The sequence below is a fragment of the Balaenoptera musculus genome, chromosome 14, assembly GCF_009873245.2.
Source record: "Balaenoptera musculus isolate JJ_BM4_2016_0621 chromosome 14, mBalMus1.pri.v3, whole genome shotgun sequence".
Taxonomy (NCBI): domain Eukaryota; kingdom Metazoa; phylum Chordata; class Mammalia; order Artiodactyla; family Balaenopteridae; genus Balaenoptera; species Balaenoptera musculus.
The window spans coordinates 16,234,739-16,248,492 of NC_045798.1; the positions used below are offsets into that span (position 1 = coordinate 16,234,739).

The 13,754-nt window shown below is 43.3% G+C and overlaps 1 protein-coding gene across 7 annotated transcripts in view; it reads left to right on the plus strand.

The window, feature by feature from the left end:
* HECTD4 (HECT domain E3 ubiquitin protein ligase 4) overlaps positions 1-13,754 on the plus strand; it is a 196,115-nt gene that overhangs the window by 155,078 nt on the left and 27,283 nt on the right. For all 7 annotated transcript variants that reach the window (XM_036823844.1, XM_036823845.1, XM_036823847.1 and 4 more), the window contains 5 exons: positions 8,112-8,293; positions 9,526-9,731; positions 10,018-10,148; positions 10,442-10,647; positions 12,242-12,421. In XM_036823844.1, the coding sequence (XP_036679739.1) occupies positions 8,112-8,293; positions 9,526-9,731; positions 10,018-10,148; positions 10,442-10,647; positions 12,242-12,421 (905 nt within the window). The remainder of the gene's footprint in view (positions 1-8,111; positions 8,294-9,525; positions 9,732-10,017; positions 10,149-10,441; positions 10,648-12,241; positions 12,422-13,754) is intronic.

The following is a 13,754-nucleotide window of genomic DNA, read 5'->3' on the forward strand; positions in this document are numbered from 1 at the left end:
GGTCTTAAGTTCAACTTGACAATCAAATTCACAAGACCCAAATAGGCTATACTTGGCACTAGCTTCACCTAGAAAGATCCAGGGTGGGAAGCATGATGTGCCACAGGGAAGTGTCGTGCATACATTTCAGCAGGAGTCGTAGTCATCCACACAGAAGTTCAACGGCTATTCTCTGACCCCACACACCCACCCAGTGACAACCCAGGTGTGAGGGGTAGACTCCACGTCACCGTGTTCGCATGATGGCTGAGCAGCCCCACGTCCCAAATAGAAGCCGGTATCTTTTGTAACAACTCCACAGGCATAGCTTCTAGGGATTTCGGCAAGAGGCATGCCCAGTTCGTAAGAGTCACCATTTTCTGGAAAGCCCGAAACTGTAGCTTCCCACCAAGAGCACTCTTTCTTCAGTCCTCCCAGTGCAGCTTGCCAATTGGGGGTTGTTTTGACCATAAGCAACATGCCTGGTAATATTGCTGATATTCGGGAGTTCCCTGGTGACCTAGTGGTTAGGATTCCCAGCTTTCACTGCCATGGCCCAGGTTCAGTCCCTGGTCAGGGAATTGAGATCCTGTAAGCTGCACAGTGTGGCCAAAAAAAAAAAAATACACACACACACACACACACACACACACACACATATATATGGCTAATACTACTTTTGTCAGGTTTTTAGAACTGAGCTAAAAACAAGTTAGCCGAAGTCAGTTCTTACGTGGACAAGGCTCTGGTTTTGTTGACCCTTTACTCACAGATAATCTAATAGGTGCCTAAAATGTCGCATGTGAGGTGGAATTCGGGCCTTCTCCTCCACCGGTCTTTCCACATCTGTGAGGGGTGCCCAAGTCACCCTTTGTCCTCACTGCCTCACGTAACCAGTCGGCAGGTCCCATTGACTCTTCCTCCAAAGTACATCCCAGGCTGCTTCTCTCCATCTCCGCCTCCACCACACTGGTCTAGGCCTCAGCTCTCCCTTCTCCCCACAGCAGCCGAGTGATCTTTTAGAAACACAGATCAGATCATTCATCTCTCTCCTCTAATTCAAACCTTCCCATGGCATTCCACTTCCCATGGAGTGGAATTCAAACCCTTAACCTGGCTCACGAAACCCTCCCCGAGCCTCAGAGTCTGTCTGCTTCTCCCTGCGTACTCTCCTTCTGCAGTTTCTCTCACACACCAAGCTTGTTTCCTCCTCGGTGTCTCTGTGTATGCTGTTCCCTCTGCCTGCAATGCTTTGCCCAGAACTTTGCATGGCTGTCTCATTCTTTTTTTTTTTTTTAATTTTATTTTATTTATTTTTTTATACAGCAGGTGTATGTTTTATGTGTCCGGTCTTACATTTAGGTCTTGAATCCATTTTGAGTTTATTTTTGTGTATGGTGTTAGCGAGTGTTCTTATTTCATTCTTTTACATGTAGCTGTCCAGTTTTCCCAGCACCACTTATTGAAGAGACTGTCTTTTCTCCATTGTATATCTTTGCCTCCTTTGTCATAGATTAGTTGACCATAGGTGCATGGGTTTATCTCTGGGCTTTCTATCCTGTTCCATTGATCTATATTTCTGTTTTTGTGTCAGTACCATATTGTCTTGATTACTGTAGCTTTGTAGTATAGTCTGAAGTCAGGGAGTCTGATTCCTCCAGCTCTGTTTTTTTCCCTCAAAACTATAGGTGTCTTTGCCAATAGCTTTGGCTATTCGGGGTCTTTTGTGTCTCCATACAAATTTTAAGACTTTTTGTTCTACTTCTGCAAAAAATGCCATTGGTAATTTGATAGGGATTGCATTGAATCTGTAGATTGCTTTGGGTAGTATAGCCATTTTCACAATATTGATTCTTCCAATCCAAGAACATGGTATATCTCTCCATCCGTTGGTATCATCTTTAATTTCATTCAACAGTGTCTTATAGTTTTCTGCATACAGTTCTTTTGTCTCCCTAGGTAGGTTTATTCCTAGGTATTTTATTCTTTTTGTTGCAATGGTAAATGGGAATGTTTCCTTAATTTCTCTTTCAGATGTTTCATCATTAGTGTATAGGAATGCAAGAGATTTCTGTGCATTAATTTTGTATCCTGCAACTTTACCAAATTCATTGATTGGCTCTAGTAGTTTTCTGGTGGCATCTTTAGGATTCTCTATGTATAGTATCATGTCATCTGCAAACAGTGACAGTTTTACTTCTTCTTTTCCAATTTGTATTCCTTTTATTTCTTTTTCTTCTCTGATTGCCGTGGCTAGGACTTCCAAAACTATGTTGAATAATAGTGGCGAGAGTGGACCTCCTTGTCTTGTTCCTATCTTAGAGGAAATGGTTTCAGTTTTTCACCATTGAGAATGATATTTGCTGTGGGTTTGTCGTATATGGCCTTGATTATGTTGAGGTAGGTTCCCTCTGTGCCCACTTTCTGGAGAGTTTTTATCATAAATGGGTGTTGAATTTTCTCAAAAGCTTTTTCTGCATCTATTGAGATAATCATATGGCTTTTCTTCTTCAATTTCTTATGTTAAAATGGTGTATCACATTGATTGATTTGCGTATATTGAAGAATCCTTGCATCCCTGGGATAAATCCCACTTGATCATGGTGCATGATCCTTTTAATGTGTGATTCTGTTTGCTAGTATTTTGTTGAGGATTTTTGCATCTATATTCATCGGTGATATTGGTCTGTAATTTTCTTTTTTTGTAGTATCTTTGTCTGGTTTTGGTATCAGGGTGATGGTGGCCTCATAGAATGAGAGTTTGGGAGTGTGCCTTCCTCTGCAATTTTTTGGAAGAGTTTGAGAAGGATGGGGGTTAGCTCTTCTCTAAATGTTTGATAGAATTCACCTGGGAAGCCATCTGGTCCTGGACTTTTGTTTGTTGGAAGATTTTTAATCACGGTTTCAATTTCAGTGCTTGTGATTGGTCTGTTCATATTTTCTATTTCTTTCTGGTTCAGTTTTGGAAGTTTGTGCTTTTCTAAGAATTTGTCCATTTCTTCCAGGGCATCCATTTTATTAGCATATAGTTGCTTGTAGTAATCTCTCGTGATCCTTTGTATTTCTGTAGTGTCAGCTGTTACTTCTCCTTTTTCATTTCTAATTCTGTTGATTTGAGTGTTCTCCCATTTTTTTCTTGATGAGTCTGGCTAATGGTTTATCAATTTTGTTTATCTTCTCAAAGAACCAGCTTTTAGTTTTATTGATCTTTGCTATCGTTTTCTTCATTTCTTTTTCATTTATTTCTGATCTGATCTTTGATTTCTTTCCTTCTGCTAACTTTGGGTTTTTCATTTTGTTCTTTCTCTAATCGCTTTAGTTGTAAGGTTAGGTTGTTTATTTGAGATTTTTCTAGTCTCTTGAGGTAGGATTTACTGCTATAAACTTCCCTCTTAGAACTGTTTTTGCTGCATCCCATAGGTTTTGGGTCGTTGTGTTTTCATTGTCATTTGTTTCTAGGTATTTTTTGATTTCCTCTTTGTTTTCTTCAGTGATCTCTTGGTTATTTAGTAGTGTATTGTTTAGGCTCCATGTGTTTGTATTTTTTACAGTTTTTTTCCCTCAGTTGATATCTAGTCTCATAGCGTTGTGGTTGGAAAAGATACTTGATACAATTTCAATTTTCTTAAATTTACCAAGGCTTGATTTGTGACCCAAGATATGATCTATCCTGGAGAATGTTCCATGAGCACTTGAGAAGAAAGTGTATTCTGTTGTTTTTGGATGGAATGTCCTATAAATATCAATTAAGTCCATCCTGTTTAATGTGTCATTTAAAGCTTGTGTTTCCTTATTTTTTTTCATTTTGGATGATCTGTCCATTGGTGAAAGTGGGGTGTTAAAGTCTCGTACTATTATTGTGTTACTGTCGATTTCCCCTTTTATGGCTATTAGCATTTGCCTTATGTATGGAGGTGCTCCTATGTTGGGTGCATAAATATTTACAACTGTTATATCTTCTTGTTGGAATGATCCCTTCATCATTATGTGGTGTCCTTCTTTGTCTCTTGTAATAGTCTTTATTTAAAAGTCTATTTTGTCTGATATGAGAATTGCTACTCCAGCTTTCTTTTGATTTCCATTTGCATGGAATATCTTTTTCCATTTGGTCACTTTCAGTCTGTATGTGTCCCTAGGTCTGAAGTGGGCCTCTTGTAGACAGCATACATATGGGTCTTGTTTTTGTATCCATTCAGCCAGTCTATGTCTTTTGGTTGGAGCATTTAATCCATTTACTTTTAAGGTAATTATTGATATGTATGTTCCTATTACCATTTTCTTAATTGTTTTGGGTTTGTTTTTGTAGGTCCTTTTCTTCTCTTGGGTTTCCCACTTAGAGAAGTTCCTTTAGCATTTGTTGTAGAGCTGGTTTGGTGGTGCTGAATTCTCTTAGCTTTTGCTCTGTAAAGCTTTTGATTTCTCCATCGAATCTGAATGAGATCCTTGCCGGGTAGAGTAATCTTGGTTGTGGGTTCTTCTCTTTCATCACTTTAAGTATATCATGCCACTCCCTTCTGGCTTGTAGAGTTTCTGCTGAGAAACTCTGTTAAACTTATGGGAGTTCCCTTGTATGTTATTTGTCATTTTCCCCTTGCTGCTTTCAATAAATTTTCTTTGTCTTTAATTTTTGCCAATTTGATTACTGTGTGTCTCGGCGTGTTTCTCCTTGGGTTTGTCCTGTATGGGGCTCTCTGCGCTTCCTGGACTTGGGTGGCTATTTCCTTTCCCATGTTAGGGGAGTTTTCAACTATAATCTCTTCAAATATTTTCTCGGGTCCTTTCTCTCTCTCTTCTTCTTCTGGGACCCCTATAATGTGAATGTTGTTGCGTTTAATGTTGTCCCAGAGATCTCTTAGGCTGTCTTCATTTCTTTTCATTCTTTTTTCTTTATTCTGTTCTGCAGCAGTGAATTCCACCATTCTGTCTTCCAGGTCACTTATCCGTTCTTCTGCCTCAGTTATTCTGCTATTGATTCCTTCTAGTGTAGTTTCCATTTCAGTTATTGTATTGTTCATCTCTGTTTGTTTGTTCTTTAATTCTTCTAGGTCTTTGTTAAACATTTCTTGCATCTTCTCGATCTTTGCCTCCTTTTTCCGAGGTCCTGGATCATCTTCACTATCATTATTCTGAATTCTTTTTCTGGAAGGTTGCCTATCTCCACTTCATTTAGTTGTTTTTCTGGGGTTTTATCTTGTTCCTTCATCTGGTACATAGCCCTCTGCCTGTTCATTTTGTCTGTCTTTCTGTGAATGTGGTTTTTGTTCCACAGGCTTCAGGATTGTAGTTCTTCTTGCTTCTGCTGTCTGCCCTCTGGTGGATTGGCTATCTCATTCTTGTCATTCAGATCGCAATGAATATGTCACCTTTCCAAAAAAGCCTTGCCTCACCATCTAAAGTAAGCCCACAGGAGCACGTTGTTTTAACACTGTATTTTATCAATACTTCCCTTCCAGGACCTGATATTTTTGCTTTTTTTAAAAAAAAAAAAACTTGTTTATTGTGTGTCTCCTCCCTCTAGAACATAAGCTTCCTAAAAGCAGAGACCTTGTCTGATTCTTTGCTAGAGCCCCCAGTGCTTAATCTGGGCCCTGGCTCACTCTGTAGACTCCAAATATTTGTTGAAGAGGATCCCCAAACATATATGCTTGAATATCAATATGGTACTCTTAAAGTTTTTAAAAACTTCTTTAATAAGACTTTCAGTCATATTTTTGGCAAATTTCTCTGATAGATGAAACCTATTGACTGTTGACTAGCAACTTAGAGAAAAGGCAAGAAAGTGCTTTGCAAGGTTACAATCAGACTACAGATGTAGGACATTTACAGTCAGTATTAATGTGGTGATCTCAGTATTGGGAGAAATATGAAACATGCCATAGATTTGTTTGATCAATACAGTGACGGAATTTCTGGTCATAGTATGGGTTTTCATCAGAGGTATACTCTGCCTAAAGCACTCACGTGGGTTTGAGAGAGGACTTTAGAGAATGAAGAGGCAGGGGGGCTCCTCAGCAGAGACTTCAGAGGCATTAACAGTCTGCAGAGTCGACCGAAAATAATCTCACTCCAGCTTCATCCTGGCAACTTGAGGCTTTGCAATCTGAGGAGAGAGCTGGGGGGAGTCTGTAGGGCTTTCAGCTTTCATAGTCAGACCTCATCTGTTTTGCTGCCCTGGTCCTCGTGAGCTGTGCTAGTACCGTCAACGGACAGACTTCTGAGGAGGGAAGAAGCAGGTGGAGTTGGTTTGTTTTATATTCTGGCACAAGAATATTACAAACTGGTGGAGCCGAGAAAGAAACCACCTAACATGTACCATCTTAGCTGGTTTCTTTTTTGTCTTCACTTTATATGATGGACGAGCATTACCTTTAATTTGGGTCAGTAGGTAATATCAAGTGATCCCTGTTGGCTCCGAGTGGGTTTAGACCTAGACTTTATAGACACAAAAGGGCTACTTCTTTTTTTTTTTTAATTTTTTATTGAAGTAGAGTTGAATTACAATGTTACGTTAACTACTGCTGTACGTCAAAGTGACTCAGTTATATATATATATAATGTTCTTTTTCATATTCTCTTCCATTATGGTTTATCACAGGATATTGAATATAGTTCCCTGTGCTGTACAGTAGGACCTTGTCGTTTATCCATCCTATATATACCAGTTTGCATCTGCTAATCCCAAACTCCCAATCCATCCCTCCCCCAACCCCCTCCCCCTTGGCAACCATCAGGCTATTCTCTTATGTCCATGATTCTGTTTCTGTTTCATAGATAGGTTCATTTGTGTCATATTTTAGATTCCACATACAAGTGATATCATGTGGTATTTGTCTTTCTCTTTCTGACTTCACTTAGTATGATGATCTCTAGTTGCATCCATGTTGCTGCAAATGGCATTATTTCATTCTCTCTTACTGCTGAGTAATATTCCATTGTATATATGTACCACATCTTCTTTAACCATTCATCTGTCAGTGGACATTTAGGTTGTTTCCATGTCTTGGCTATTGTGAATAGTGCTGCTTTGAACATAGGGGTGCATGTATCTTTTTGAATTATAGTTTTGTCTGGATATATGCCCAGGATTGGAATTGCTAGATCATATGGTAACTCTATTTTTAGTTTTCTGAGGAACCTCCATGCTGTTTTCCACAGTGGCTGCACCAATTTACATTCCAAAAGGGCTACTTCTAACTTTCCTTCTTGATTAAGTGCTTACTACCAGCAGAATTTTTAATTATGGTGATTAGCTAATAAAATACAGGGAGCCTCCCCTATGCTTAGTATTAGCTAGATTAGATTCTTTACCAAGAGATGCATTTCTAAATGAGACCTGCTTAGTCACTAATGAGCTATTATTCAAGGTGAATGCCAATCACTTCATAAATTCATCACATAAAAAAAAATGCCCACACTGAAATTTTTATAATAGCTTTACAGAGATACAATTCACATACCATGTAATTTACCCATTTAAAGTATACAGGCCAACAATTTTTAGTATATTAACAAAATTCTCTAACCATCATCACTGTCAGTTTTAGAGCATTTTCATCACCCCAAGAAGAAACCCCACACCCATTAGTAGTCAGTTCCCCTTCTCCCGTCCCCTAGCTCAACCCTGCCAATCTAATTTATGTTTCTATGGACTTGCTTAATTCTGGACACTTTATATAAATGGCTTCATAATATGTGAGCTTTTGTGTCTGGCTTCTTTCACTTAGCACAGGGCTGTCCAGGTTCATCCATGTCGTAGCACGTGTCAGTGCTTCATCCCTTTTTATTTGTGAATAACATTCCATTGTATGGATTTACCATGCCTCAGTTGGACATTTGGGCTGTTTCCACTTTTTGGCTACTATATATATGCTACTATGAACACACGTATATGTGAGTCTTTATGTGAACATATATTTTCATTTCTTTTTCCACGGTGGTTTTTGAGTTGGGAAAAATCAAACACAACTAAATGTGGCTTTTTGTTTAAAACACAAGTGTCTAACTTGGAGCACAGAACATGAGGCCAGAGAAGCCTGAGATGTGGTCCTTCCCCTTCAGCGGCCTGCGGCCCAGCCCAGTGTGGAGGCCGGAGCGTCAGAGCTCAGTGCCTGTCCCCTGCCCTTCCCTTGCAGGGAGCTGCTGCGCTGCGAGGCCGCACTGGCCAGGCTGTACTGCCGCATGGCCCTGCTCAACATCTTCGCCCCCAAGCTGCCTCACCTGTTTACCCGCCTCTTCCACATCCCTGCCATCCGGGACATTACCCTGGAGCACCTGCAGCTGCTGTCCAATCAGCTCCTCGCTCCTCCCCTCCCAGGTAAACCTCGGCTTTGCCGCTGTCACTGCAGAAATTAGGCCCAGGATGGAATAGCCCTGAGGGTGAGCCGGGCGCCAAGCAAGAGCTGTGCTTAGTGTCCTTGTTCTCCACGTGAGCAGGGGGAGGAGTCCCAGCACAGGACCTTTAGACTTAGTGTAGATAAACTGCACGAAAGATTGCAGCTGTCTTTGCAGTACTTTCTCACTCTTTGAAAAATCTAAGTGTATTAGATGACATATTTAGTCATTAACCTATTAAGCATTCATTAAGCAAACTAATCGTGTATCAAGGAAAATGAAGTCGTATTTATGAAATCTAGTCACTGTACTGTTGTCACAGACATTCTGTTTGACGTGTAAAGACAGGAGAACGTTCCTGCCATCAAACGCCACCAAAGAGACCTAATTGATTCATCGTGACCTCAAGCGGAGCTGTTTTAATGGGCCAGCCTGTGTGCATCTGCTCAACGTGGGGCCCTTGGAGTGTGGGCTGATGCTGTGTGTTTGCTCCCTTGGTGAATACTAAGTGATGACTCTGCCCTCAACCCGGTTGAAGACTGAAGGGCCCCTTCTGTCTTCCTCTGGAACCTTGGCCTCCAGCCTGCTTCCCTTGACCTCCTAGCTACTAAGATGGGAGCAGGAGTGAGAGGGCAGGTGGCATTCTAAGCATAAAGGACATCTCTCAAAGCCATGGGGTCCCAGCCAGTGCCTGTGTGAACTACATCTCCACAGGCCACTTAAGCACGTGGGGTCCACTGGCCCACCCCAAGAACTTAGAGGCTCCAAAACAGACCTGAAAAGCTTTAACGTGCTTGTGGAAGAAGCTTTGCCACAGTGACTAACACTTGCTTTATAAACTCCACTCTGAGCTACCCCAGTGGTTCCTTGGTGAAACTCCAGGTTGGCCAGGACAGCCGATAGGTCAGGCTCTGGGAACCCCTGAATCCAAGCAGCTCCACTTCTACCTGCTTAATAGACCTGGGCTTCAACTCAGGTTTTTATTTTAGGCAACCGTTTTGTAGCTTAGAAGAAAGCAAAAATTTAAAGACCGCCAAACTCCTGAATCCCCCACCCCCTGCAGGATCTGATTGGTAACGTCTATTATCCAAGACGTATGTCCAAGCTAACCCATCCTGGTTTTCTGGACAGAATGCTCCTGGTTCGTTACTCAGGATCTGACAGCCCTTGGCTGCTGCTGTTCTTGTTGACTTGTGTTTTCTTTCCTGTCCCCAGACGGCACCATCAGCTCCAGCTGCATCCTCCTGGCACAGTCCCTGCAGCACTGCATCCATTCCCAGAACTGCTCGGCCACGGACCTCTTCTACCAGGGCAGCTCCCAGACAGTGAGAGAGTGGCTCAACGTGGCCATCACTCGGACCCTGCACCAGGGTGAGGAGAGCCTGTTGGAGCTGACGAAACAGATCTGCTCTTTCCTGCAGGTAAAAGTCCAAAGTTCTGATGTCCCTAAAGTGGGGTTACAGGTTTCAATTGGAAATCTTATTGGCTGGCTGACAATGACACTTTCTTCCCCAAGCCCCACTAGTCTGCTTTTCTTCGCAGCTCCCCTGCCTTGTCCCATCCGTAGTGTCCTTCCTCCCAGAGGGCTTTTTTGTCCTCCTGATCCTGTTACAGTGTATGCATTGGCTCTCCTTTGCCTGGGAGCTGGGAAAAGGAAATGCTCTCTTGTGTTTAACCCGTGGATTTCCCTGTTAAATGTCTCTGCAGACGGCACCAGAGCAGTTCCCCTCCGAAGAGTTTCCAATTTCCGAGTCCAAGGTCAACATGGACGTCAATTTCCCGGGGGCGGCTTTCGTCGTCGTATCTTGCAAAGAAAGTCAGTCTGGATTCCGCAAAGAGTAAGTTGCCCGTACTGCAGAAGATGGTGATGGGGAGAGAAAAGTAAGACAGATTCTGGTGCAATTTACAGAAGAAAAAAAACTCATTGCTTTTATTCTTTAATGCATACTGTACTTGAACATGATTTACAGTTTTTCCCTAATTTCCATGTTTTGGAAATTAGTCTATATAAAGAATGACCTTCTAAAATGTAATGGAGGTGACTTACGTGTGCCCAGTTCTCACCCCCCCCTCACAACAAAGTGTTTGTTGACGTGGTTGGACTCTGCTGACACTCACCCCTCCTCCTCAGCTCCTCTCTGTACAAGGCGCCGTGGGCGCGGGTGCTCGTGTACGGGCTGGGCCACAAAGTGAAGCGAAATGGCCAGCTAAACCTCATCGAGGCCATCTGTTACCCGCGGGATGCGTCTCCGGCCAACACGGGGCTCACGCCGCCTCCCACCACCAACCAGTACCCTTCTGTGATCCTCTCCACAGACAAAGTCCACATCAAACTGGGTAAGTCTCCGAATTAGCTCACGGTAATAAGAACAGCTTGAAATTTGTGAAAATTGAAAGGATTTTCTACCGTGCTGCGTTCCAGTTTCCTATGGGTAAAGAATAGGACTGCTTGGGGCAGTGTATTTCAGAGACAGTGGATTAAAAGTTCTCCCTTTCCTGCCAGGGGAAGACCTGGCAGATGCTGCCCAGACTACAGTGGGGATTTCCTTTCCTTTCACAAGCGTGTGCTGTTCAGAATGATCTACACAGAGCAGTGCCATCATTTAGCTGTAATAATCCTGGCTGCCCTTCAAGTTCTCATTAAAACTGAATTCTCTCAGGTATAATGTGGCTCCCTGGGGCACGGGCCTCAGTGATCATCTGCTCCCCATGTCAATGGTAAACAAAGCCTGGTGGTGGCCAGGCTGGGAAGCCCAAGTGGTCTTGTCTCCCTGGCATCCTTTGTTAAGCCTCTGCAGATTTGGATTTAGATGAGGTCTCCATCTCTGTGAATCCTGAAGCTCTCGCTGACTGTCTGCTTTGTATACTGGGGCCAGCTGACTCTGTTTCTGAGTCAATACACAGAGGAAGGGAAACCTAGTCTCAGACTTGCACTGCACGTCCTTGGCATGTTGGACAGGAGAAGATGGACACATGTTTGTTAGAGACAATTATAAAGATGTATTTGAACTTTCAGCCAAAATTGGGCCTTGGCTTCTGCACAGCTCCAATCCTGGAGACATTGCATCCTTAGGGAATAAAATGAAAGGACATTTCTTAAGGTATTTGGTCAATGCTAAACAAGTTTATGATCTCTTTTTATTGGGGTCTATTTTTTTCATTGTATTTTGCCTACACTGTTTTTAAAATTTATATTAAACACAGAAGATCTCTGTCTTACCTATCATTCCCCAAATAAACATTCACCCCAAAGTACAGGCCAGTCAACATGGTTCCTCCTGACCCGGCCAGAGACGCCTGGTACCCCAGCTTATGTCTGACCAGTGCTTGCGGAGGGGGTTGGGGTGCGGTGCAGGGAGTGACAGGGATCAGACCTCAGGGTCTTTCTTCTCTCGTCATAGGCAGCTTCGGTCAGATTCAGGCCATGACAATGACCGAAGGCAGTAAAAGAGAATTCTGGTAGTTCCTGAAGTCTGGGGGCCCCCTTGCTGGTCCACTCTGTAAGTCTAAAATAAGCTGATGCTCCCATGGGATTGCAGCTGCACCAAAGGGCTGGTTATTTCTTTACCAGGCTGGGACCATTCCAGTGAAGCATCTTTTGAAGTCTGACTTACTATTTCCATGCCAGGTCATCAGGCTGGTTGGTATCTGACTGACTGGGAAATGTTTATCCTTCCCTGTCCCCACTGCTGCCCTTTGTCCCATTCTCACACCAGCAGGTGGACTCCTTGGAGGATGTCCTCCGCTCCTCCTGCGCCTGCAGCTGACTCCGTCTGGAGTGTGGGGAGTGGCATTTCCTCTTGCCCCCAGTGCATGAGTGGACAGGCTTTCTGGCCCTGTTTCTCTGAGCACACCTGGCAGGTCTTTATCGCAAGCTTGTTTTGATTGGGTGCTACCAGTCATGAGCTTTCCTTCTGGGCGCTTCTTCTAGGGGTGTCTCCCCCTCCCGGAGCCGTGCTGGTGTTACACTCTCTGCCCCCTGAGTTCCCACTGGCGATGGCCTTCGCAGAGCAGCTGCTGTCCTGGAAGTCGGAGGACGGCGAAGGGAGATCTGAAGACGAGCCTGACACCATCCCAACGTCCGTCCTCCTGCAAGTGGTGGAGCTGCTCGGTGAGGCCTCCCTTCCCTCAGGATCAGGCTGGTGGAGCTGGCTGGGTGCCTGGGGAAGGAGCTGGCCGGTGTGCCTGGGGTGGCCACAGTGGCCTGGGTGGCGACAGCTCTCGTCAGCTTGCTGTCAGTTGGGCTTGGGGAATTGAGTGGAAAGTGTAGCCTAGACTTCCAAATCCATGATTTGCAGGGTATTTTCATTATTTTGAGGGGTGGTATCTAACCTGGAAAATAAGATTAATTTTATCATACTTTACTTTAAAACACAAACATATGCCATTATTGTAACTTTGATTCTGTAACATTGTTCACTTCCATACCACCCTTCACCTTCAAACATTATGACCTCACAGCACCTGAAAGGTTACAGAGAGATGGCATTTTAGCAAAACTCATGGAATGGTAAACTTAAAGAGTTGTGAGCTTAGCATATAAATTTACCTCAAAATTTTTCTAAATATTGAGCTTAATTAATGATATGATATGTCTGCTTAAGTGGTTAGGGATAAAAATACTGATATCTGCAACTTATTTTGAAATAATCAAAAGCTAAGATGAGTCTATGGATGAATAGAGGGATAGATGGATGTGTAATAAAGCAAACACAGCTTTATTACACATGTAATAATGTTAATGGTAGAATCTAGGTGGTGAGCATCCAAATATTGACTGTATAAGGTGTTCAACTTTTTTATATTTTTGTATTTTTTCATAATAAAATGTTGGAGGGAAAAACATGTTGGCAAACTCAGGTGCCCTGAGGGGTCAGGGAGATGATGTAAGTGAGAGAAATTCGAGAGGAGGAAAGTGGACCCAGGACCTCGAGGGAACTGGAGGGCACGTGTCCTGTGGGGCAGCCGCTGAGCCCTGCCACTCATTTGCTGTATAAGAACGTGGCCCTAGCCCTGCCAGATACTGTCACTTTTTATTTCAAGAAAAGCCAGAAATCTAGATATTGATGTGAATTTCCCGTTTTCTAAATGTTGACAACTAATTCACGTTCTTTAAAACACATTGGGCAGGGGGTCGGAAGAGGTGAGCAGGGAACCACTGGCTGTGGGAACAAGATGTATGTGGCCGGTCTCAGCTCTCGGGCCACCATTTGCAATTTTGGTGGTGATTTCTCTCCAAGGCTGTCGTCTTCCAAAAATGTCCAATGGCAGAGGAAGGACCACAGAGAAGGAAATAGGAGCACCTGAGGGCCTGGCCTTAGACCCCGTTGGCCTTTGTTCCCCGTCAGTGGCTCCATGAGCACCATGTCCCGTGACACCCATGAGTTCATTACCAATTAGAATTATCGAAACAGCATCACCCCTGAGAGTAGTCAGCCCAGTCC